This window comes from Chanodichthys erythropterus, chromosome 23 (assembly GCF_024489055.1).
Source record: "Chanodichthys erythropterus isolate Z2021 chromosome 23, ASM2448905v1, whole genome shotgun sequence".
NCBI classification, from domain to species: domain Eukaryota; kingdom Metazoa; phylum Chordata; class Actinopteri; order Cypriniformes; family Xenocyprididae; genus Chanodichthys; species Chanodichthys erythropterus.
Window position 1 is genome coordinate 26,836,641 of NC_090243.1, and position 27,598 is coordinate 26,864,238.

The 27,598-nt window shown below is 33.7% G+C and overlaps 1 protein-coding gene across 5 annotated transcripts in view; it reads right to left on the reverse strand.

Moving 5' to 3' along the window:
* The window catches only part of wdr37 (WD repeat domain 37), a 59,053-nt gene that overhangs the window by 23,066 nt on the left and 8,389 nt on the right, over positions 1-27,598 (reverse strand). For 2 of the 5 annotated variants that reach the window (XM_067377974.1, XM_067377975.1), the window contains 11 exons: positions 26,468-26,577; positions 23,487-23,665; positions 18,184-18,280; positions 16,974-17,069; positions 16,443-16,507; positions 7,445-7,580; positions 6,636-6,707; positions 6,408-6,452; positions 3,851-3,927; positions 1,586-1,820; positions 1,348-1,489 (listed from right to left, as the gene is read on the reverse strand). In XM_067377974.1, the coding sequence (XP_067234075.1) occupies positions 1,348-1,489; positions 1,586-1,820; positions 3,851-3,927; positions 6,408-6,452; positions 6,636-6,707; positions 7,445-7,580; positions 16,443-16,507; positions 16,974-17,069; positions 18,184-18,280; positions 23,487-23,624 (1,103 nt within the window). In that variant the 5' untranslated portion in view covers positions 23,625-23,665; positions 26,468-26,577. Of the gene's footprint in view, positions 1-1,347; positions 1,490-1,585; positions 1,821-3,850; positions 3,928-6,407; positions 6,453-6,635; positions 6,708-7,444; positions 7,581-16,442; positions 16,508-16,973; positions 17,070-18,183; positions 18,281-19,606; positions 20,575-23,486; positions 23,666-26,467; positions 26,578-27,598 lie in introns of those variants that run through there. The other 3 variants (XM_067377977.1, XM_067377976.1, XM_067377978.1) reach the window with 3 other exon arrangements.

The window sequence follows — 27,598 nt, forward strand, 5'->3', positions numbered from 1 at the left end:
AAAACGTGTCTATTAATGCAGCTTGTCTGTCTTATTACTTGGAGTAATGATCAAGGAGTTTATAACGTTACTGTGGGCTCGGTTCACTTACATAACTGTAAAACAAACTTCGTTTTTTATTATTACAATACAGTGGAGCTCTATCTGTATTGTAATAGGATGTTAAGATGCTAGTCTGCGCTAACTAGTTGAAGTATTCTCACTGTAAACAGTAAACACCCATTGTAATGTCAAACAAAGATTTAGCCATTTTTTTAATTTGTCAATAGTTATGACAAAAGGTCTGTGTACACATCTGGCCTAAATGTTTATCTTATGTTAAGAGGTTTTCAGCTTCGCTTGACATTCTGATACAGTTCCCACAGGTGCACCTACATAAAGTATAACAGTGATGCTGCTGTCACGTCTTACATAACGCTAACTACGGTAACACTTATTATATAGAAACATCCTACTCCAGTTGTGATCGACTACTTCAGACGTTTCATCTTCGGACTCGGGCTCAAACATACAGTAAAAATCGATTCCATTTTTTCTATCCATACATTGTATACAATGCGAATTGATAGAATTGATAGTCATTGATAGTTATGGTAATGGGCACGCAGTGCGTGCATTAGACCAAATCACAAAGAATTGGGCCATCTGACCAATCAGAGCAGTGTAGGCTCACAGAAAGGAGGGGTTTAGAGAGACTGATTCTTTGAACTGCTTCTAACGAATCGTTTAAAAATCATTGAGGACTGAGGTGAAATGAAATGTATATTATGAGAAATGAAAGTGTTTTTTGACCTTGCATGCATGTAAACCTGTTGTAGGAGACTCCTAAAACAATATTAGGAACCTTAAAAAAGGCATAATGGGGCACTTTAGCCATAAACATCTCTTACTAGTCATGAAAATGTATTTTTTGATTAAGAAAATATTTTCTTGTCTCTATAACAAATCTATATTAAATATGAGTCATGTAGTCATGTCACTTTCATGATCACTTAAGCTACAGTCTCTAACTGAAAAGTAACCAGGCACAAAACTGTCGAGACCCATACTTGATTGTGTTCCTTATTTTCTCGCTTTGGTGACACAACGTAAAAATGTCTTTCCACATTGAGTTCCTGAGTTACAACAATCAAGTATTTTGGCTTCCAGCAAAATATCAGATAGTAAGTTGTTACCAGACGGCTGACAGTCACTGATCTTGTCTTTAGAACAGCTTTTGCATCACAATGATTTAACTTTTACTCTCATTTGGCACCAATTTTTACTTCAATTTAGCACTTGGCAAGTGTTCATTTTGTACCCAGTGTACCTTATTTTATGTAGACAGTCAAAAGTCAGGTGACTTACTCTGTGTGGCCTTGGAAGACATTGACTGAGTGGATGGAGGGATCTCTGAAGTCCCACAGGCGGAAGGTGGTGTCCCTGGATGAAGTCACCACCAGACGTTGGGTGGGATGAGTACAGCAGTGGGTCAACTCTTGATCGTGACCTGCAAACACACCCAGATACGTGTAAAACAGAGGTGTACGACCCGAAACCCTGTCAAAGGAAACCAACTTAGTCACAAGAGCGGTGATATGTTCACCTGTGAGGGTGTGCACCAGCTCAGAGGTTTCTACATCATAGAGGTTGGCGGCTCTGTCCCAGGATGCAGTGACCACCTGCTTTCCTCCCACCAGCCAATCAGCTGCAATCACTACCCCCTGGTGGCTCTTCAAGGTCGTAGTGGCGACACGGATAGTGGGGCATTCATTAGGCCCATCTGCCTCCCCGTCGGCCTCGTCTTTATCAGAGAAGTCCACATCATCGTCCAGCGAGGCCTAATTCAGAGGGAAAACGCACAGCTGTAATAAAGGCGTGTTCAAAAAGAAGAAGAATGGATTTAAAGGGATAGTTCAACCAAAAATTAAAACTATCCCATCATTTACTCACCTTCAATCCATCCTAGGTGTATATGACGATCTTCTGTCAGATGAACACAATCGGAGAAATATTTAAAAAAATCCTGGCTCTTCTAAGCTTTATAATGGTAGTGAAGGGGGAGGGGGGGCAGATTCCAAGCCCAAAAAAAATAATCCGTCCATTATAAAGTATAATCCACAGCTCCAGGAGGTTAATAAAGGCCTTTTGAAGCAAAGTGATGTGATTTTGTAAGAAAAATATCTATATTTAAAACTTTAGAACTAGCTTCTGGCGGACGACTGTACACATACTCTTTACATTTCCCTTTTAAAAATTCATGACCAGAGTTTTGTTTTGCTCTATCCTCTGCTCTTCTGGATTTGTCGTTACGTTATGTGTCGGGTCAGAGGGTTATTCTGCCACCGCAAATCGATGCATACGGCCGTCTGCCGCTATTATTGTAAATTAAGTTCAAATATGGATATTTTTCTTACAAAAATGCATCGCTTCTCTTCAGAAAGCCTTTATTAACCCCCTGGAGCGTATGGATTACTTTTATGATGGATGGATGAATTTTTTTTCTGGCTTCAAAATGTGTCCCCCCTCCCCCTCCCAACCACTAAAAATCTTGAAGCAGCAAGGATATTTTTAAATATATTTCCGAGTCTGAAAGAAGTCACATACTTCTAGGATGGCTTGAGGGTGATAATTTACATTTTTGGGTGAACTGACTCTTTAAAGCTAATTCAGACTTTCGCTAATAAATAAATAAAATGAAATGTGATCGCAACCATAATTACTGAACATTTTAAAGCTACACTTTGCAAATTCTAGCAGTTAAAAAATAAATCTGCATGCGTCTTGCTGGAGGTTTGCAGCTTTGAATGATCACGGTCATGATTTTCTCATTCACTGTGTCAACAAACATTCAGCTTAATACTAGCAGCTGTTTTTCTCTGTGTCAGAACTATCACAGTTAACTAAAACCACAAAAAATATTTTCATTCATTGAAATGAAGTAAACGTTAGCTAAATTAACTTTTATTTCAGCAAGCTGTCATTTTCATTTAGTTTAAGTAAACCTGAAATAAATTAATAAAACCTATATAGACAACTAATAAAAGACTAAAACAAACGTACTAAAACTTTAACTAAAAATAAAATTAAAAATATAAAATTAAAACTAATTTAGTAAAAAATAAATTTAAAAATAAAAAATATTAAAAAAGTTTTTTCTTTGCGTTTTTCACGTACAGACAACAATGTTGTCAAAACGATCCTCATTCTCACGGATCCACGAAAATGACTAAAAAGCTGTATTCTGCTGCCAGACAAGTAGTTGGCGATGTCACTTTGTTTAAAAAAAATAAATAAAAATCAACAATGAACATGCAATCGTCATAATCACAGTCACCGTTTTCACAAATTCTCATTTTTGGTGTTTACATGGGGGCAATAGCAGTACTGTTTTCAAAAACTGGTCTGGAAGATGGATTTTTTGCACTCACTTATTAATAACATTGTTATATTATATCAAAAAAAAGAAAAAAAAAAGTTACATAGTGTTGCTTTAATTAAACAAAAAATAGGAGCGTGACAGAAAAAAAATCATGAAATAACAGAAATAACTGGGTAATTCTTTAGAAATTCAGAAACCTATTTTACTCCCTAATTTTGGCATGTTTACAAGTAAAAAAAAGAATATTCAGTGTGGGGAAAAAATGTTGAATGAGTAAAGCCGTTTTAGAGGTGGAGCAAATTATTATTTTTTCTTGAAATATTAAGACCACAAAATATTTTCTTCAGTCGAATAATATGCACTGATAAATTGTGCACAAAAATTTCAGTATTCATGTTGAGGCACTTGGATGACAACTACTGCTCTAGAGGAGCACTATTACATAAAACAGAGGCAGAAACAAGATGGTGTGTGTGTTTTAGCACTCACGCTGATGTCTGCTGGGGGCAGGGGAAGTGGCAGCTGTACCATGTAACGCCAGATGTGTGCCGTCTGGTCCCCGGACGCTGTCAGGAAACACAGACAAAACAAACACAGATGGAACATTATATAAAAAAAAAAAAAAAAGGACAGTCATCTTTCAAATCACATTTAAAAGCATCTGACAGGTGGGGGGAAGAGATGCAAATAGAGATATGAAAAAAATATGTCAGTCTTTTGGAAGAATAAATATTAAATGCAACATGGCCTTCAGTCACGGGATAAATGAATCATCTAGGCGGGGTTCGATTCCAGCTCAGGTTCAAATCCCGGACGAGCCCCCAATTAGCAGATTCATAGCGAGAGATGGACTCTAGTATCAACCTTTTCTGCTGATGAAACCAATGCTACGCAGACAGAAAAAAAATAATACTGTTCTACAACTCGAATTCCAGAAATGTTGGGACTTTTTTTTTTTTAAAAATTGAATAAAATCAAAACTAACAGACTTTCAAATCACATGAGCCAATATTTTATTCACAACAGAACATAGATAAATGTTTAAACAGAAATTTTAAAATGTTATGCCTGCTACAGGTCTCAAAATAGTTGGGACGGAGACATGTTTACCATGGTGTAGCATCTCTTCTTTTCAAAACAGCTTGAAGATGTCTGAGCATTGAGGTTATGAGTTTCTGGAGTATTGGTGTTGGAATTTGGTTCCATTCTTGCCTGATATAGGTTTCCAGCTGCTGAAGAGTTTGTGGTCGTCTTTGACGAATTTTTCATTTAATGATGTGCCAAATGTTCTCTACAGGTGTAAGATCTGGACTGCAGGCAGGCCAATTCAGCACAATTCAGCATCTGGAAACCTTTATAAACCTTTCAGCATTCATAGTGCCTTCCAAAACATGCAAGCTGCCCATACCGTATTCACTTATGCACCCCATACCATCAGAGATGCTGGCTTTTGAACTGAACTCTGATATCACGCTGGAAGGTCTCCCTCCTCTTTAGCCCGGAGGACACGTGATTTCCAACAAGAAGGTCAAATTTGAACTCGTCTGACCATAGAACACTTTTCCACTTTGAAACAGTCCATTTTAAATGAGCCTTGGCCCACAGGACACGACGGCGCTTCTGGACCATGTTCACTTATGGCTTCCTTTATGCATGATAGAGCTTTAGTTGGCATCTGCAGATGACACGGCGGACTGTGTTTACAGACTAAATCCTGGGCCCGTTTAATAATGTCATTGACACAATCATGAAGATGAGTGATGCAATGATGTCTGAGTGCCCGAAGAAGATGAGCATCCAATAAAGATCTTCGGCCTTGTCCCTTACGCACAAAGATTTCTCCAATTTCTCTAAATCTTTTGATGATGTTATGCACAGCAGATGATGAGATTTGCAAAGCCTTTGCAATTTGACGTTGAGGAACATTGTTTTTGAGGTATTCCATCTTTTTACGCACTCTTTCACAGCTCTGCCCATCTTTACTTCTGAGCGACTCTGCCTCTCGAAGACATCCCTTTTATAGCTAATCATGTTACAGACCTGATATCAATTAACTTAATTAGTTGCTAGTTGTTCTCCCAGCTGAATCTTTTCAAAATGTCTTGCTTTTGCAGCCATTTTTTGCCCCTGTGCCAATGTTTTTGAGACCTGTAGCAGGCATAAAATTTGAAATGAGCTCATTAAGTGGATAAAAATGTACTCCAGAAACTCATAACCTCGATGTCCAGACGTCTTCAAACTGTTTTGCAAAGAAGAGATGCTACAACATGGTAAACATGTCCCCGTCCCAACTATTTTGAGACCTGTAGCAGGCGTCAAATTTGAAATGAGCTCATTTTGTGCATAAAATTGTAAAATTTCTCCATTTAAACATTTGTTATTTTATCTATGTTCATATTGTGAATAAAATATTGGCTCATGTGATTTGAAAGTCTTTTAGTTTTCATTTTATTCAAATTTAAAAAAAAAAAAAATGTCCCAACATTTCCGGAATTCGGGTTGCTTAATATTATCAAGCATTTTTCACAATCCAATTATTTCCAGCTGAATATTATTTTTCATTATGTTTGTTTTGTTTTTTGTTTTTTTAAGAGAAGTAAAAAATGTGTTGATCTGATTTTCACCAAAGGAAATATAATAAAGTACACTATAATCTTCACTCAAATGTCCTGTTATATCTGAATGTTCCTCAGGCCCAAACAGAGTTGGGAAAAAGATTTTAAGTATAATGCTTCTGTTGCATGGAATAATATACAAAATATTTTAAAGTTGTTCATGATCTCTTAACTAAATTAATTTAAAGTACTTTTAAAAGCCTTTTATGTTTTATCCCCTGGTAAATTGTTGCTGTGATTCCTGATTGTTTTGTATTGTATTGTGGTCGAAATTGTAAATTTTTATGCTATTTGCTGCGGCTTTCTTGGCCAGATCATTCTTGTAAAAGAGTTCTGTTGTTGTTTTTCCTCAATGAAGTTTTTAACTTGTTAAATAAAGAAAAATGAAAGAAATTGTTCAAAAACAAACAATTGAATGTGTTGATGTATACCTGTAAGTGCCATCTGCTCTGTGGGGTGGAACTTAATGGAGTTCACTGCAAGAATAAAAAAATAAATAAACATTCATTAGACCCAATAAAACATAGTTAACACTAACCAAACCCACAGTATGTAAAATCTGAAGAAACTAATCTCCAAACACAAGATCACAAAATCAACACGTGTCCCAAAGGACACAAAACTTTAAACACCAGCGTACTGTGAAAAGAGATTCATACCTGATCCAGCATGGCCGGCATATTTTAACAGGCACTTCCCCGTCTCAATACTCCACAGCATGGAACAGTGATCTAAATAATGAATGATAAAATGGTTTCTGAAGGATAATGTGACACTGAAGACTGGAGTAATGGCATTTTAAAATCTATTGAATAAGAAAAGCTATTTTAAACTGTAATAATGTCATAATAATATAGCTGCAAGCAGCAATTAAGGGACCAAGCAGAGGAAAACAGCAGCAGCAAACCAACAATATCATAATGGACTATGATAGCAACTGAGACAAAGACACTGCATGTCAGTTTTGAAGTCAATCAGACCAACGGTACTGTACTTAGAACCAATTTCATGTTTGTTCAATTGTTCAATCATTTTTTTGCCACATACTATCAAAATTTAGCGTACATTCAAAGACCTATGTTTTCGTCTCGCCTGGACAGTTTCATAAATATACGCAAATGTTGTTAAAACGTTAAATTACAACACTGCACTAAACATAACAAACATTCAAAAACACATGTTGGTATCGTTGGACTTGGCAAGGATTCAGGAATCTAAGGAGATGGCATCACCCAGGACATAGAACCTGAACATACTTAATCGTACCAAAAGCGTGATCCTAAATCCGTGATAAAAAAAACGAATCGTGAGTAATTTGAACTGTTACACCATTTTTTTGTTTGTTTTTTTTCCCACTGTTCAAAAATATAAGAAAATATAAAAAATAAAAATAAAAAAGACTTAAAAAAAAAAAAAAAAGTCTTAACTGAATTAAAATAATAGATAAGAGTGGTTGTGGCAGATTTACCTGCTGAAGCTGTGCCTAGAACCAACGGCTGAATCCGAGTCACGGCCAGGTCCCATATCCCATCCCGGTGTCCCACATACTCCTTGACCAGCTGACAAACTGCACGAGATGTGGTGGCTTTAAAACTGGACACAATCTGAGGGACGGAGAGGAGAGTGAGCATTTGATCAGAGGTTCTCACACACACACACACACACACACACACACACACACACACACACACAAAACTAACTACAGAGCGACAGTAAGCAGCACAGAAGCATGGGGAATACTTAAACCATACATGACTGTAACATCTCTACACTTATAACGCACGTCATGTGGTTACAGCTGGATTGTATGAACACACTGCATTCAGTCATACAGTCTCTCACACAAGATCAAGGTCTATGAAAGGAGAGCGTAGTCAATACTTCTGAAATGGGAAAGTTCAAATTAAAACACCCAAACAAACATAAATGAAGAACATTCATCAAATAACATTAAAATATATAAAAGCATACAAAACATGACTAAATTAATTAAAAATACAAATGAATGAGAAAACTGTTCATACATTTTGAAAACTATACATGGATCATAACTGAAAAGGGAAAGAAGCTGAGCTGAGAGAGCAAGGTGGTCATTAGCTCCTATGTTGCAGACGCATATAGTAGATATATAATACAATACAATTTAATGGCAGTAAACAACACATTTACAAAAGTGCTGAAATTACACAAACAACTATTCTACTCAATAATTAAAATTCACTCTAAAGATCTTCCATAACAGAAAATGTGGTACTGTAACACACAACCTTTCCTGTTGAACTACTTTACTAACTACTCCACTGATATGGATGTGTGCTTTAGATTAGAACTTTAAAAAAGGGCCCAAATACTGTCTAAAATGAACTATCTGGCCTGGTTGATTCACTACCGTTCAAAGGTTTAGGGTCTGTAGGATAATGATTAAATGATTTTATAAGTTTCTTATGTTTACCTGTTTATTTTTGTTTGTTTTTTATTTAAAAAAACAACAGTAATATTCTGAAATATTACAATTTTTAAAAAAATCTTTTTTTTTTCAATATATTTTAATGTGTATGCAATTCAGTGTCATGATCTTTCAGAAATCATTCTAAAACGTTTATGCGTTGCTCAAGAAAAAGGTCACATTGTCAAAGTTAAAAACAGCTGTGCTGCTTAATATTTTTGTATAAACCATGATACATTTTTCAAGGTTTTTTTGATGAACAGAAAATTTTTATTTAAAATATAAATCATTGGAAACATTACAAAGATCTTAACTGTCCCTTTTGATGAATTAAAAAGGCACAATATGTAAGATTTTTGGATTAAAATACCCAAAAACCACTAAAACATTGTTATACATTTTGTTGACTTAAGTACTTACATAATCCCAAATGTTCCTAAGAATGCTTAAACCCACAGAAATAAGCAATTTTAACCAGGACATGTCTGTGCCTCGCCTATCAATGACCTCATACCCACGTTATCCTCAGTTTTCGGTTTTGTTTTGTAGAAATCATGGAAACACCAAAGACGCTTTAATATATTATGTGGCGTGTGTCACGCTCATCTCTAATTAGCAAACGCTCCAGCAGCCTCGTTTCTGTTCGCACATCACTCGGCCCTGCTCTGCTTCATACTACAGTAAGATTAATAATCTCATCCATGAACATGATTTCTGCCCGAGTCTTGTCGGATTCTTTTCCACCAGCTGTAGACATGATTCTGCGAAATCAAGGCATCGTCAACCTACGCCTTTTTTTTGAACAAGTGACCTCTAGAGGCGAAAATTTACATATTGTGCCTTTAATGCATCCTTTATCAATAAAAGAAATAAAAATCTTACTGACCCCAAAATTTTGAAACGTAGTGAAATTAGTAAATTAGTGATTGGTAGATCACTAATTTAAATGTTGCAGATCATTTGGTATTTAGATATTTTAACAGGATCTATACTTGACTTGAATGAATAAAAGTGCCCCTTCTGAATAAAAGTGCCCTTTCTTCAAAATAGTTGTACCACTCTAAATAACCAATCTGGTAAGTACAAAAAATACACACAAAAAAAAAAATGTACAGTAATCTTTTCTTGATACCTACAGCGATGACACCAACAAAGGTTCACATATATATATAATACAAAAAAAATGCTGTAATATTTAAGGATGCATGATATTTATCAGTGACCATTTCATGTTGTACATTATTATTGTTAAGTTTTGTTTTATAATGTGAAATCAAATTCTTAATTAACTGTTATTAAACTTACATTTAACTTAAGTGTAAATCTCATTTTCTTTTTTCAACAGTAATATGATAATGGCCTGCAGTCTTAAGATAAAACCATAAAAATTGGTATCGGCCAACATTTCTATATCAGTGCATCCCTAATAGTATTTGTAAAAGGCAATGTTCAGAATAAAGAAGTATTGAGGTACATTGTCCTAACTTTAACAAATGTTTTGGCATCACAAGAAGCAAATGACTTATATAAAGCAATGGACTGAGGAAAGTATGCAAGCATGTCAATAATGCAGCCTAACTACTAATAAGCACTGCTGAGCTCAAAATTTCACTGAAGGTAAGAGCAAACACAGCAAGCACAATGAGCCCTCATCTCAGCACTGTGAAAATGCTCTTTAATATTAGAAAACATTATACTGACCAAGCTCCTCATTTAGAGTTCATAAAACATGTCCAAAGACAATCATGAAATTCCTTGAATTCTCATGTACAATATACTTAAAAGTTACATAAAACCTATTACTATTACTAAATGCTATTACTCATACTACATTTGCAATATTATGATTTAATTTTAAATATTATATGTATAAAAAGAAAGTCACAACAACAACAGACACTGGAATACTTTTGGTGTTAAGTTGAAAATATTCCCTAAACTATGTGAACAGTACTTTGTTTTATGTAAGGCTGTGATGTGTGATTTATGATTAATAGTTAACGATTGCACAGCTTAAAGGGTCAGTTCACCAAAAAAATGAAAATGTTCCCATGATTTACTCATCCTATGACTATCTTCTTTCAGACAAACACAATAGGAGATATATTTAAAAATATCCTGGCTCCTCCAAGCTTTATAATGGTTGTGAAAGTGCATCCACCCATCATAAAAGTAATCCATATGGCTGCAGGGGGATAAAAAAAAAAAGCCTTCTGAAGTGAAGTGGGGGTTTTTTTTAAAGAAAAATATCCATATTTAAAACTTTGTTAACTGTAACAGCTCTATTCCAGCTGACGACCGTACGCATCAATTTGAGGTGGAAGAGTGACCTCTGACCTGATGCATGACACGATGAATGCGGAAGCGCAGAGGAAAGAGCGGAACAAAACAAATGACAATTTTTTAAAGATAAATGTGAGGATTTCGATATAAGAGAAGAGGAGCTTGAGTGTGTTGCACAGCTCTATTTGTTTGAACCGCGAGAGGCGTCTAAAATTACGCTACCCCTACATCCTGCGTCATACATCGCTTCAGGGGTTACTCTTGTGGCGCAAGGTCGTCCACCGGAAGCTTGGTATTTGAATTTATGAAGTTTTAAATATGGATATTTTTTCTTACAAAAAACACATTGCTTCGCTTCAGAAGGCCTTTATTAACCTCCTGGAGCCATATGGATTATTTTTTATAATGGATGGATGTACTTTTTGGACTTCAAAATCAGGAGCACCATTCACTACTATTATAAAGCTTGGAGGAGCCAGGATATTTTTAAATATATCTCCAATTGTGTCCATCTGAAAGAAGATAGTCATATACACCTATGATGGTTTGAGGGTCAGTAAATCATGGGATAATTTTTATTTTTGAATTAACTAACCCTTTAACGAAAAAAACAAAAAACAAACAAAGAATTTCAAAGAAAATTTTTTTTTTTAACAATACAATTATTATTATTAAAGGATTAGTTCACTTCTGAATTACACATTTCCTGGTAATTTACTCTCCCCCATGTCAACAAAGATGTTCATGTCTTTCTTTCTTCAGTCGAAAAAGAAATGAAGGTTTTTGAGGAAAACATTCCAGGATTTTTCTCCATACAGTAGACTCCAACAGTTACCAACAGGTTGAAGGTCCAAATGTCAGTTTCAGTGCATCTTCAAAGAGCTCTACATGATCCCAGATGAGGAATAAGGGTCTTATCTAGCGAAAAAATTGGTAATTTTCTAAAATAAAATAAAAAAATAAAGCATTTTAAGCACAAATGCTCGTCTTGCACTGCTCTGTGATCATTATGTAATCACATTAGAAAAAGGACACATGTAGGCGGAAGTACCAATCCAGAGTCTACAAAGCGAACGTGCAAAGACTAGTGAAGCACCCTTTACAAAAAAAAGGTAAACAACAATGTCAGATGATCTTGAAGTTGGAGAAAATTAGTTTTTAGCTCTATCACGGTACTTCCGCCTACATCACACATGACAACGAGGTTACATAATGCATGCCGCATCGCAGAGCAGTGCAAGATGAGCATTTGTGCTTAAAAAGTATATAAAAGTATATAATTTTATTTTTTTTTTTTTAGAAAATGACCGATTGTTTCAGTAGACCCTTACTCCTCGTCTAGGATCATGTAGAGCTCTTTGAAGCTGCACTGAAACTAATTTGGACCTTCAACCCGTTGAACCCCAGTGAAGTCCACTATATGGAGAAAAATCCTGGAATGTTTCCCTCAAAAACCATAATTTCTTTTCAACTGAAGAAAGAAAGACATAAACATCTTGGATGACATGGGGGTGAGTAAATTATCAGGAAATTTAATTCTGAATTGAACTAATCCTTTAATAAAACAATATTGGTGTGTAATGGATATGTAATAACAATGTATTAAAAATAAATATTGCTACTTGAAATAACAAATTTTTACACTTTTTTTCCTGTTCTGAGACTTTCTCAGCTTCAGCATACAGCTGATTCATGAAGGTTTTTCATTGAGTGAATGAACTCCTAATTTTAACCAGTTATTAATATTTAACATTTTCAATACTTTTTATGGTGTTACAAAAGCAGAACAGATACACTAAGAAATACACTATGTACAGTCTGAAAACAAGAGAGCATTTTCAACACTGACTAAACAAGAAATATCAGTTAATGTTCACTGTAACGGGGGAAAGAGCTGTTGGTGTTTTCTCTTCTGCCGTGTCTAGTGTTTTTGAAGGGAAGGGTTTGTATGAGGGATACCACATTACAGAACTACTCAGCAGGGGGATCAACTTTGAATGTTAAAAAATGTGAATTTAATTAAAGAGTTAAAGAAATTTTTGCTGCCAGTTTGTTAGAACAAAAATTTCACAAAAAAAGGCCATCTAAACTCTTCAAAGACAGAATATAATATTGTTAGATTTAGTCAGCTGTCCTGGTTCTCTTCTAGCCAGCACATCTGGCCCTGGTCACCATCAAGATATTTAGCCGTGGCATTTCTTTATTTTTTAGGCCTGTACACAAAATTGATCACAGAACATTTAAACGTTTAAAGATCTAGTACATTCTGATAGGCTTTTTCATCATGAACCAATTCAGGATTTCGATTTGCTCTGGCCAAATGCTTGAATGGGGTAAGATTTGCTGGCAGTTGAGAACATCAAGATCAGAGGTTTCCAAGCCAAGCCAACTGTTCAGAACTTCCATAAGCGATATTTCTTGATACTCATTGATATTTACAAGAAATTGTCTTAACGTGTTGTATAATGCTGAATTAGTGTTAGAGATAGCCAGATCAGCACAGATTGATGGCTTGCCCTCAAGAGCATTGTTATTGGGTTATGACCCCCAACTGTTGGATAGTTCATGCATTTTGGCACACTGAGGAGTTAATTACCCATGAGTCTCCACCCCATAACTCCCAGTTTCCTACATTGAAGTTGCGAGGTCCACCTACTTTCCCAGGGAAAGAATTTGAGCGCTACATCAGTGAAACCGAGAGAAAAGAACAATTGTAATCTATGAGGATCAAAACGTTAAAAAAAAAAAAAAAGATGATTTTAAAATGGAATCAGCACCATATTCAGCTCTATATTCAAGAGTCTACAGGTAAACAAGGTGCTTGGTTCCAATAATGGACCCATGTCGAAAGTTGAGAGAAGTTATGACATTTGAAAACATGAGCTTTCTGGATGCCTAACTGGGTGTCAAACAGCTATTTGGGTAAGACTAGGGCTGGGACAATACATCAATTCTCGATTCACGATACAATGATTCTGGACATTTTCTCTTTCAAATCGATTCTGAGTTTAGTTTTTAAAGGATTAGTCCACTTTCAAATGAAATTTGATAATTTACTCACCCCCATGTCATCCAAGATGTTCATGTCTTTCTTTCGTCAGTCAAAAAGAAATTAAGGTTTTTGATGAAAACATTCCAGGATTATTCTCCTTATAGTGGACTTCAATGGCCTCCAAACGGTTGAAAGTCAAAATTACAGTTTCAGTGCAGCTTCAAAGGGCTTTAAATGATAGCAGACGAGGAATAAGAGTCTTATCTAGCGTCAGCGGTCATTTAAAAAAAATGTAAAAATACAACTGCTTCCGCTTTCCGTATTCTTCAAAAAGCTTACACTGTATGTCCTACGCCTTCCCTATTCAACTTATGGAACAAACGCGGTGCGAGTTTCGTTTTTCTTAGAATAGGGAAGGCGTAGGACATGCAGCGTAAGCTTTTTGAAGAATACGGAAAGCGGAAGTATCGTACAAGGCGATCGTTTAGCTAGATAAGACCCTTATCCCTCGTCTGGTATCGTTTAAAGCCCTTTGAAGCTGCACTGAAACTGTAATTTTGACCTTCAACCGTTTGGAGCTCATTGAAGTCCACTATAAGGACATGGGGGTGAGTAAATTATCAGGAAATTTTTATTTGAAAGTGGACTAATCCTTTAACAGCAAATGGTGCTCTAAGCTAGTTTTTAACCGCTCACTCAAATGCTCACAAAGAAGAGAGTGCTCGTGTGTTCGGCTGAGTCATGTGAGTGGTTAAATATACTTGCACCTCGGCTCAGAATGCTTTTATGACACAAGATTAATGTAAACACAGCCCACTGAGAACACCCTTGTAATTCGCTTCAACCTTTTCAAACTTTATGAATGATTATTTTAGGTTTAGGTGATGTGTGTAAAGGAACTGGAAGCAAGCAGAGTATGTGTGTTTCTAAAGCACATAGTGCCATCTGCTGTTAAAAACTAAGCTCAGAATTGATTTGAGACAGAATCGCGATACATTTGGAAAATATCAGAATCGATCCAGATTCATTATATCACAAATTGATAATCAATGTATTGTCCCAGCCCTACCATTTTGGTAAGAACACAAAAGATTAGGGTTGTAAACATTTAAAATAGTAACTACACAGCAAAAAAATTAATAAATTAAAAATAAGCAAATAAGCGGATAAGCAAAACAGTGTACACAGATACTAGTTATTTTCTGCAGTGTATTTGATTTAATTATGTACTAAATGATTTTGTACTAAATTATGTGATGCACAATGAAAACAAAAATAAGCAAATATTTTTATTCAAATATTTTGGTACAACTCAAAATTATTTTGAATCGTACAAATGCAAACAAAGTATAATCAAAAATGTGTTGGAAGTAGTGGAGTCTGGACTTGAAATGTCAATTGTATTTTGGATAATACAGGAATGTATAATAAACTGGGTGTTGTTACATATCACAATAGATTATGAAATTCCATAACTGATGCATTGAACTTTCAATGTCAGATCAATGCATGACATATTTTGCAGCTCTACTATTGATAAATTGGTATGTAACTTCATGAAATATGTAGTTTGTGTAATTGAAAGCTTAACAAACAGAGCACAACTCAGCACAACTAAAATGCATATAAGCACAGAATCACTTCATTCACAATTCACAGACATAGACATACATAACCACCTAAAACAGCTTGCTATAGAGATGTCACAAATCAATACCAAAATTGAAAAGATGTATCGATACCAGTTATTCAATGTATAATGTCAATATTACAATGTGATGAAATTACAAAGTTGTCTAATGGCGAAGGCATAGCCAGCCATTCAGTTTCTTAATAATTATGAAACTTAAAAAGGAACACGCCACTATTGTTGAAAATAGGCTCAGTTTCCAACTCCCCTAGAGTTAAACAGTCGAGTTTTACAGTTTTCCGGATCTCCGGGTCTGGTGGTAGCACGTTTAGCTGCAGCAGATCATTGAATCTGATTAGACCGTTAGCATCTCGCTCAAAAATATCCAAAGAGTTTCAATATTTTTCCTATTTAAAACTTGATTCTTCTGTAGTTACATTGTGTACTAAGACCGACAGAAAATGAAAAGTTGCGATTTTCTAGGCCAAGAAACTGCAACTCTGCAACTAAACAAACTTAGTGCCGGTCACATTGGAAGTTACCTAGCTGGGGACTATTTTCAGGCGCTGCGTAATACCATTGGTCCTGTTGCACCCATGGTACGGCAGCAAAGTTCCTTGATTATTACGCCAGAATGAGAGTATAGTTCCTAGCCATATCGGCCTAGAAAATCGCAACTTTTTCTGCCGGTACACGATGTAACTACAGAAGAGTCAAGTTTTAAATAGGAAAAATATCAAAACTCTTTAGTCATTTTTGAGCGAGATGCTATTGGTCTCATCAGATTCAATGAACTATGCTAAGCTAAAAGTGGTACCGCTATTTTCAAAAATTGTGGCAATAACAGAATTTCAACTTTGCTGTGAAATATGAATCATCAGATGTCATTGGTATTAATAACATTTTGGTATTGTGACAACCCGAGCTTGTTCTACAGTATCTACATATGTGAAGCAGCAAATTCTGTAAGCCGGCTAGAAAGAGCAGAACTTTGCACTGAGACATTAAGTCTTTTTACAGAGATTAGTGATGTTTACCAAGAGAAATATTCTGAGCTTGACACACAGTAACAGTTTTATTCAGTGTGAGCGATAACCCCGTAGATACCATCATACCTTGCTCGTGGAGGCCTTGTAAGTCGTCTTCAGCTTTTGGGACAGTTGACTTGTGCTGTGACTAGCTGTGTGAAATATGAAAACAACAAATTAATCATTTCATTACTAGTTGTTACTTTTCCATTTTCATTACATTAATAGAGGTCGCTCGACTCAGTGTGCAGCGTTAAGTTCTACCACACCAGACAAGCTTAGAAAAACAATTCTTTATGGACCTCGCTTTTTGTACCACACCATTGTCAAGCTGAAACAAAAAGGGCCACATTCTACTGTAAATGTTTCCCTAAGGAGATTATATAGTGGTATGATTTTATGCCCCTGTTGGTAATGGGTGTAGCTGAAATATCCAAACCTGAATAGCAAATTGGGGTTTAAACGTCATCATATCACGCAAAGACACAGCTTTAGGCAAAACATTATCAAATTATTCTCTCTGAACCATCAAAAGACAACATTATTTATTCAAAAGCTTGTTCAATGATCCGTTATTATGAATGCAGAAGTTAAATGTCAGTTTTGTTTTGCATGTACCTTTTGTTTTTAAGGCTCCTTTGCTCAGATCACCACCGTCAACTGTCTGTCCTTCTCCAGCCAAACGTTCGTTTAGTGATTCTATCTCTCTTCGCACTGCACAAGAACAGAGGTTACGATAATCTGACAAACTGAACAAAACCAATCTTTTAATATTTACACACTATATATACATATATAAAGTACAGTCCAAAAGTTTGGAACCACTAAGATTTTTAATGTTTTAATGTATTTAATGTCTGCTACAGAAGCTTTGTATTTCAGATAAATGCTGTTCTTTTGAACTTTCTATTCATCAAAGAATCCTGTTTTCAACATTGAATATAATCATAAATGTTTATTGAGCAGCAAATCAGCATATTAGAATGATTTCTGAAGGATCATGTGACACTGAAGACTGGAGTAATGATGCTGAAAATTCAGCTTTGCCATCACAGGAATAAATTACTTTGTCAAATATATTTAAATAGTACACAGTTATTTTAAATTGTAATAATATTTCACAATATTACTGTTTTTTACTGTATTTTTAATTAAAGAAATGTAGTCTGGTGAGCAGATGAAACTTTTTAAAAACATTAAAAATCTTAGTGGTTCCAAACTTTTGGACTGTACTGTGTGTGTGTGTGTGTATATGTGTGTATATATGTGTATTATTATATTTTATATAACTAGCTGAAAGTACATTATCCCTTATATATATATATATATATATATATATATATATATATTCCATAATTATATATATATAAACACACACACAAAAAGACATCACCCTGTTAATGACTGCACATTATTCTGCTTATTACACTGTTAATTTCTAGATAAGTATAAATGGAAGTGAAATTATTTGAAAATGAGAAGAAAGTGACTGCAAGATTGATTGTAAAGTTTAGAGGCCATTAAATAAAAAAAAAAAATTGACTGAGAAACACTGACTGAGATTGACTAGAAACAAGTATTCCTGATTAATAAAAGAATATAATAAATTATAATACAGATAACAATTAAGGATTCAGAGAATGCTGAGTAAGTGTGAAGTCACTTAGTTAACATAGGATGAAGATTACTCAATTAAAACTAGTTCGTCTACATGTGTTAAGATTGTGTTGTCCCCATGACATTAAGAATAAGTCATGTACACAGTGTCATGCAGTCATGCAAAAAAGTTAAAAATGTTAAATATGATGGAAGCCATTTGGTTACTCACATTCCAAGTTTTCAATGTAGAGATTTTCAAACTCCCGCTCAATCTGTCCAAACAGGTCTAGTAAGTTACTCCTTAAGGCCATCGGCAACTTGGAGTCCTAGAAATTGAATCAAATAAACCATATTGCAAATTACTAAGAGACTGCACCATCAAAATGCATTCAATGACAACAAATGAGAAATGTGTTTCTATGACATCTGCACTGTTCTTATTACTTAGTTCTATTACTATTTAAAAAATAATGCTAGAAATAAAAATAAACTACTACAACACAAGGAGTGTCAAGGGGATCTTGTTAACAGTATATTTTAAGGAGGAAAAAAAAACACTTCAGATATACAAATAAACTTAACGTAAAATGTCTTGCTGGTTTAAAACTTCACATCTAAAAGCGTATGTAATATATCTTGCATAAAAAATGTACATAAAAATATTGCAATTCTAAGTTTACATTAAAATATTACTTGTTTTAAAACTTTACATCTAACGTAAACGTCTAGAACAGCAAGATATTTTATGTAAACTTATAGATGTAAAGTTTTAAAACAAGATACTTTATTTATATTGCACTTTATTTTACAGTACATGTACTTACCTAATAAAATACTGGGTAATATACGGTAACTACAGGGGTTAGGTTAGGTTTAGGTGCAAGTTCAGGGTTAGTTCCTAGTTATTACCCCGGTATCGTAATTACTGTAATAAGTGCATAGTATGTACATGGTGAACAGGAACAGGAATATAAAATAAAGTGCTATCAGCTAGTTTACATAAAATATCTTGCTGTTCTAAAACTTTAAATGTAAAAGTTGACTTAAAATAGAGAAACTTCTGTTCAGAAACTTTACATCTAAAAGTTGTAAAATATCTTGCATTTCTAAAACTTTAAATGTAAAAGTTGACTTAAAATAGAGAAACTTCTGTTCAGAAACTTTACATCTAAAAGTTGTAAAATATCTTGCTGTTCTAAATGTTTGTTAAATATCTTGTTTTAGAACTTTACATCAAAAAGTTTACATAAAATATCTTGCTGATCTAAAATTTTACATCTAAAAGTTTATAATATATCTTGCTGTTCAAAAAGTTAATGTTAAATATCTTGTTTTAAAACGTTACTTCTGGGTTTACGCAAAATATCTGGTTGTTCTACAACTTTAAATTTAAAAGTTAACTTAAAATATCTAACTGTTCTGAAACTTTACATCTAAACATTTGCTTAAAATATTATGGTGTTCTAGAACTTTACAATATCTTGATGTTCTAAAATTGTACATAAAATAAGTACATAAAATAATTGAGACAGAGTGTAAGCAAACATCATAAGGATGTTCCAACAGAAAAGATCCATAACAAAATTTTGAAAAAGCACAAAAAATACAGAGATCTCTATCCAAAAAATAACTAATCTACCAAACTCACTTACCTCCATTATCAAGGATAAGAAGTTCCAAGTAAAGTCTTTCAGCTTGATTAAAGCTACACAAAGAAAAGCAATCCACAAACAAACATTGCTGTTGTGTAGTTTAGACTAGCTATGTCCATATTAACTACTCCAGGACAACAAGGTGTGCAGTCAGGTTAACACAAGAGTTTAATGGAGAGAACAGCGTAAGCTAAGTCAACTGCTCTCCATTCTGTCATTAACACATGTACTTGTGTGCTCTTCAGAGAGAGAGAGAGAGAGAGAGAGAGAAACAGCAATTAACAAACAACAGCTCGCCGTCTATTCTTATAAACCTACTCAATCCTAAAACTTGTGGTCACCATAGCAACTGCACATAATGACAGCATTGAGAGGGTGAAAGGCAGTATAGTCTAAATCCAGTGAACGGTTTACAGTAGGGGCTGCCAATCAGAAATGACCCCACAGAGGAATAGACAGAACAATCGAACCCCAGAGTGCCGCTCTTTAAAAATGGATGAGGCTATAGACCATAGAAAGTACAAACCATAGATACCCCCACCCCACCCACTAAGTATCAATAAAACAATGACCAAATGGCATCATGTCTCAAGTCTGAAATGAGCTAGACTAGTCTCAACACTTCTTTGATTATTGAATAAAACATTGCGTTGAAAATAATCTTTTCACGAACATGTACGTTTATTTGAATGGGAGAACTGATGATTACTCTAGTAATTTATGTGAGTACAGGCATCTCTTATCAATGACGCACTCCAGTAATGTTTGTGTTAGGAATGTGCGTCAATAACGGACTCGTTTGGAACAAATGATGTGTGTAAGAGGATGTAAATTGCAGGGATACGTTTCAGTACCAAAACAATGACGAAACTACTCATTGACAGAAATACTTAACTCATGTCATTTGTTCACCAGATGTAACTTGGACTTTGACTGTGACATTTAATTTTTTCAACACCAGTGTACAGTACACCCCTTTCCATCCATCCAAACTGGAATCTCTTTCAATAAAGACATTGATCCAGTGTAATTACAGTTTCAATTTGTCAAGTTAGTTTTTATTTATATTTTAATTGCGATCTGTTCTTTCAATTTAGTTCAGTTCTTGTTATTTAGTTATTGGTTTTTCAGTAGGGATAGCAAAGTTAATGCATTAACTTAAAATTTCATTTTAGGATTTTTCATTCTAAACATTTTTGCTTGTTTTGCAGGTGTGTTGTAAATGTTTGCAACATTCTAATAAACTGTATATAAAAACCTAGAATTAAAAAACAAGGCTCGACATTAACGCTTGTCCAGGACAATTGGATTTTTGGAAGGGGCAATTAAAAGAGAATTTCACTTGCTCAACCGAACAAGTTGCCTGATATGGAAGCTTGTTTCCGCCACTGAATAAAAAATAAAAAAGGCAATTGCGACTTTTTCTCTCACAATTCTGACTTTTTCTCGCCATTGCGAGTTTATATCTCACAATTCTGATTTTTGTTTTTTCAGAATTGTGCAATATAAACTCACAATTTCAAGTTATAAGAAGTGCATGATATAAATGCAAATTGCGAGTTATAAAGTCCGAATTGAGAGGAAAAAAGTCCAAATTGTGAGGAAAAGTCACAGTTACCATTTTTATTTTTTATTTAGTGACGGAAACAAGCTTTCATAGCCTGATAAAAATGTCAATAAAAAAAAAAAAACAACAACTAAGAAACAAATGACTCTGATTTTATTACATTTAGTGTAAGTGGCAATCGATAGTGGATAATAATATATAATGTACTATATAATGTAGTTAGCACTGTTGAGGCTTGCACAACTTCTTGAGGAGAAACAAATTTGTTTGTTTGTTTTATTTGGATCCCCATTAGCTTCAGCATAAGCTAAAAGCTATTCTTCCTGGGGTCCTATAATCTACCATGTGACAATACAACTTATGATATACACCATACGTACAAGACATTACATTACATTGGAACAACATATTATACAGTAAAAAAAAAAAAAAACACCGCTCCGAATAGATCTATATCAAAATAATGTAACTAAGAACCCTATAACAGTATCTCTTTAAATTAAATATATATTAACTGTATATGTTTCTTTGAAGATAATATTTCTTAAGTGATTTTTTGAAACCATACAGAGTGTTTTGTTGTTTAATAGTATTTGGAAGAGAGTTCCATTCACACATTGCTCTATACCTTACTGAACGTTGAATTGATTTGGTTTTTACTATAGGTAAAATAAAACTACATCCTACTGCCTGCCTCGTTAGATAATGATGTATATCTGTACTAAAGGACAGTTTTTCATATAAAATAAAAAGGTGTTTTGTTTGTTATAACATTATATAAAAATACCATTAGTGAATACATCTATTTTTTACTTTAAACCATGAGAGGCTTTCATGCATTTTGTCAACATTTGATCTAAACCCACATAAGAGAGCCAGACGTGCAGCTTTATTCTGAATAACTTGTAGTTTTTTTATATTAGTTGATGAAGTATTGGACCAAACCACAGAGCAGTAATCAAGGTGTGAAAAAAACAATGCATAAAGTACTTGTTTAACAAAACTGTGGTGTAAAATATTTTGCACATCTTTTAATAACAGCCAAAGTATTGCCCATTTTAGTTAACAATTTCTGAACGTTGAGAGCAAATGAGAGCAGGGCACACAAAGAAACTCAGTTAACATACTGCAGTAAAAATTTAAAATGTGGTGTTTTTATATTTATAACATTTGATACAGTTAAGCAACATCACATGACCAAGAGTGCAGTCTTTCTGAACACATCACAATTGAAAATGTGACACTGATTCATTCTACAGTTGAATAAATAAGTAGTTAATATTATGTCGCTTACATTTAGATGGAATATTGACTGTTTTTGTTCTATTTCAGCAGTAGTTCAGAACAAATCACAGCACATCTCACAGCAACACTTTAGAGAATGATTCAGCATTTTGAATGAATTGGTTGAGTCAATAATTCAATGACCCATTTATAAACAAGTGCCTCATTCAGCCATTTGAACAAATCGTTTGAATAAATGACTCAAAGACTCACTCATTAAGATGCTCACTTGCCACCACTTACTGCCGGTTTAGTTTCATGTTTATCTTTTTTTTCTCCAACATTTCTTGTTTCTATTTTCAAAAAATATTTAAAACAATATAACATTATTTAACACAGTTGTAATTTTTCAGTGTAAATTATTTAATTTTTAATTTAACATCCCTATAGTGTCTTAATATTTTAATTAAATTTATTTATCAAATTTAAGAATTTAAAATGAAAGATGAAGCATATATTTAATAAGATTAAGGGGGAAAATGCCCTTTATAAAGATAAAATAAAAAAAAAAGCCCTTGGGGTAAATATCACAAACATGCATATTTAAATATGTCAAAGCTGATAAAACACTAATGAGAATACTGCTTAAGAATAAATTATATTTACACCCGGACAAGCAACTTTTTTACTCGGACAAGTGAATAACCAATTTACATGACAAGGCTTAATGCTGAGCCCTGCATTTATTTTTGCCAATTCCATTTCATTTTATCAGCCAGTTTTGGAGAAAAGTTATTTTTGATGCTCCCATTATGTTAAGATAGCACGTCATTAAGCAATCAACATTGGCTTCCTGGGGACTGAACATGACTTGCATATCCCAGCTGTCATGACTTGGTGTTTATCAAAAAAAAAAAATCATAAACTATGTCACAGAACTGGCTTTGTGTCATTCTTGCTTGTACACCTGAGGACGTCAGCACGCTCAAATTGTTTCCTCTAGTGTTCGCAACCACGAACTTCAACCCTAGATCTATACATGATCATGTAAGCTTACACTGTAGAAACAAAGACAAAAAAACAACATACCTGTCCCTCTAGCATGTCTCTCTGCATGCCTGGTCTGTCCTGCTCGGTGCTGTTGGTCCTCCTAATGGAGAGACTGTGCGACTTGCGCTTCTGTTTGACTTGACGGGCGGCTGCGCTGTTTCCACTTTCAACAGGCATCACTCCTCAGTGACGTCCCCCTACGCACTTCCTACCTGAAACTGAACAATCAAACAGCAGGGTTTGCCCCATCCTTCAGCAATGGAGAAATATAATGTGTCCTTTGTTGGATACTATGCAGTATACCATATTCCTCGATGCCATATGTAAATATCAAGTTAAATATTGAGGGAGGAAACAAAGTAAGTCTTGGGTGATGACATACTAGAGGAATGTGTTGTCTACGGTGGGTGTTGGTTGATTTAGTACTAGTTAAGCAAACATCATAAACATTATGAATTCAAATGAAGCCGCTGTAAAACTCTGATGTCTAAAGAGACGGTTTGACTGAGCAGGTGAATGTGAATCGAAACAGGGGAATCTCACAAAAACACAAAATTTGAGATATATTTCACGCAAAAATGTAAAGAAAGCAAAATTCAAGTATAGTCTGCATAAAAAAGAAGCTTAAATTTTAGTAATTTAACAAATTTACATTCATTTATCTATTTTTTTTTTTTCAATTAAGTACTGCTTTCATTGTAGGTAACTTACTGTAATGTGAATTACTGTAACATTAATATTAAAACCTTCTATGAATAATATTTTAATGTAAAAAATAATTACTGTTTAACCAAAAATTTTTTTTTTTTTTTTTTTTAAACTGACAAGAATTTTTTTTGCTAAACAGCAGTTTTGGCATTTTTCCTTTACAGTATTGAGAATGTAATATTTTTATATTACAATATATATATAAAAAAAACATTTTCGCATTACAGTAACAAGAGATAGAAATTTAAGAAGAAATGAGCTTAATCATGAAAATATATCAATGTCACAATGCAAAAACCTTTAATTATCATAAAAGTATAATTATATATAGTATATAATTACAAACATATATATATATATATATATATATATATATATATATATATGTATATAGAGCTATGGAAAAAATTAAGAGACCACTCCAAGTTCAGAAATCAATGTTAAGTGGTCTCTTAATTTTTTCCATAGGTAGCAATATATTATATTATATATATTATATATTATATATATACACACACAGTACAGTCCAAACGTTTGGAACCATTAAGATTTTTAATGTTTTTAAAGTTTTGTCTGCTCACCAAGGCTACATTTATTTAATTAAAAATACAGTAAAAACAGTAATATTGTGAAATATTATTACAATTTAAAAATAACTGTTTTCTATTTGAATATATTTCACAAAGTAATTTATTCCTGTGAAGCAAAGCTGAATTTTCAGCATCATTACTCCAGTCTTCAGTGTCACATGATCCTTCAGAAATCATTCTAATATGCTGATCTGCTGCTCAAGAAACATTTAATGTGTATAATTGTACAAAATATTTGTGTACAATATTTTTTTTCAGGATTATTTGATGAATAGAAAGTTCAAAAGAACAGCGTTTATCTGAAATTTAATCTTTTGTAACATTATAAATGTATTTACTGCCACTTTGGATTGATTTAATGCATCCTTGCTGAATAAAAGTATTCATTTCTTTAATTTATTTTCAAAAAAATAAAAATTCTTACTGACCCCAAACTTTTGAACGGTAGTGTATAATGCTACAGAAGCTTTGTATTTCAGATAAATGCTGTTCTTTTGAACTTTCTATTCATCAAGGGGAAAAAAAAGTACACAACTGTTTTCAACATTGAATATAATCATAAATGTTTATTGAGCAGCAAATCAGCATATTAGAATGATTTCTGAAGGATCATGTGACACTGAAGACTGGAGTAATGATGCTGAAAATTCAGCTTTGCATCACAGGAATAAATTACTTTGTCAAATATATTTAAAATAGTACACAGTTATTTTAAATTGTAATAATATTTCACAATATTACAGTTTTTTACTGTATTTTTAATTAAATAAATGTAGTCTGGTGAGCAGATGAAACTTCTTTTAAAAACATTAAAAATCTTAGTGGTTCCAAACTTTTGGACTGTACTGTACTGTATACATATATATATATATATATTAATTTATGTTTTTGAAAACAGTCTCTTATGCTAAAAATACAGAAAAATAAGTAACATTGTGAAATATTATTACAATTTAAAATAATAGCTTTCTATTTTAATAACTTTAAAATATAATTTATTTCTGTGATCAAAGCTGAACTTTCATCAGCCATTACTCCATTCGTCAGTGTCAAATGATCAACATTTTATGATCAACATTTGAGAATAAAGTCATTATGTTTTGAGAAAAAAAAGTTGAAAAGAAAATGTTGAGAATAAAATGATTATATTTTGAGAATAAAGTTGTTGCATTTCGAGAGAAGTCAATAATAAAATGTCAAGGATAAACAATTTAATTAGGTTTTTTCTCTCGAAATTTAACGAGTTGCAACTACTTTATTCTCAAAATATTATGATATTATTCAACATTGAATTTCGACTTTTTTTCTCAAAATTGAATGAGTTTAATCTCGCATCATAACGACTTTAATCTCAAAATGGTTTTATTTTATTTTTTTTAAAATGGCTTGGCCGTAATCCGCTTCCATATATTAGAATGATTTCTGATTAGATTTTTTTATATATATATTATATATGATATGAATTGGAAATCAACCATTATATAAAAAAAACAATTATATTTATGTTTTTTGATGAAGCAATGGGTGTCATTTTAATGTAAAACAAATATGTTAAGTGAGTTCATGAAGTTAAAATCGTGAACAAAAGAGCAAGCAGGCCATTATCCACAATAACAAACAACATAAAGTGTTAATGTCAGCCTGAGCATCTTAAAAAGTATGAATAATTATAAAAACATAATGCTAAATAAAGGGCATGCAAAAAAAAAATATTACAAATACCAGGCATGGAGAGCAGTGAATGATAAACAAAGCAGACACATCCTCAGACGACTGCTTAAAGTGATGAAGAAGATCTCAACAGGAAGCCCGGGGCCGCACTCACGCCAGCACTGAACACAAAACAACACCAGCTATCGGTTCACAAACATGACAATGAAGAAAAGAAAAGATGCAGGCATGGAGTGGCAGCATTCTCACAACCTAAAATAAAAGGGAGGAAGATGGGAGAAGGTGGATGGATTGATGGATGGAGCAGGTAAAAAAGCAGGAAAGTGTTGTCAAATGTACAAACCGCGATACCAAGTCTGTACAGAAATGTTAAAAATGTGACGCTTTGAGTGCTATTCAGAGGATTCGTAAACACCTCTGATTGGCCACTGTGTTCATGATCAACGCTTCAAAAACATGTTGTAAATAGACATCAATGATGCTCTTCACCGAGCGCTTACACGGATACACACGGGAGCGTTCGAAAGCAGGCGTCTATCAGCGGACCGGTGTTCTGAGAAATCAAGTCCATCCAGGAATTGGGTCTCCTTCAGGACCAAGGCAGTAATGGCTGATCAATAGTTGTTATCATGATGTCTTGACTAATTATAACCCATTTCATTATTGTATGATGTTTATTACATTAGGTGCCTAGAATGCCTATGTATTGTATAATAAAACAAACTGGAAAGACAACCATGCCTAAAAAAATGTATTTTTTTATAAGGATAAGGATTGTTGTGTACTATGTTCTGTAAAAGTAATTTAATATTAATTTTACACAATAATAGCAATGTGGTATAGTGTATATTACTATTATACTATATAAGCTAAGCTAGCAGGCTAATTGGTAGATGTATGCTATGCTAGTACAAAAGCTAACTAAAAAAAAAAAACAGTAAGAACAAAAAAGGCTATATTTCACAACCTATAGATTCAGTTATATACAATAAACCAAGTCATTTAAAATACATTAATGGTCATTATAACACATTTTAAAAGGTTAATTCAGCCGAAAATGAAAATTGTGTCATTTATTACTCACCCTTATGTTGTTCTACAGACCTTCGTTCATCTTCAGAACACAAATTAAGATATTTTTGATCAAATCCAATGGCTCAGTGAGGCCTGCATTGACAGCAA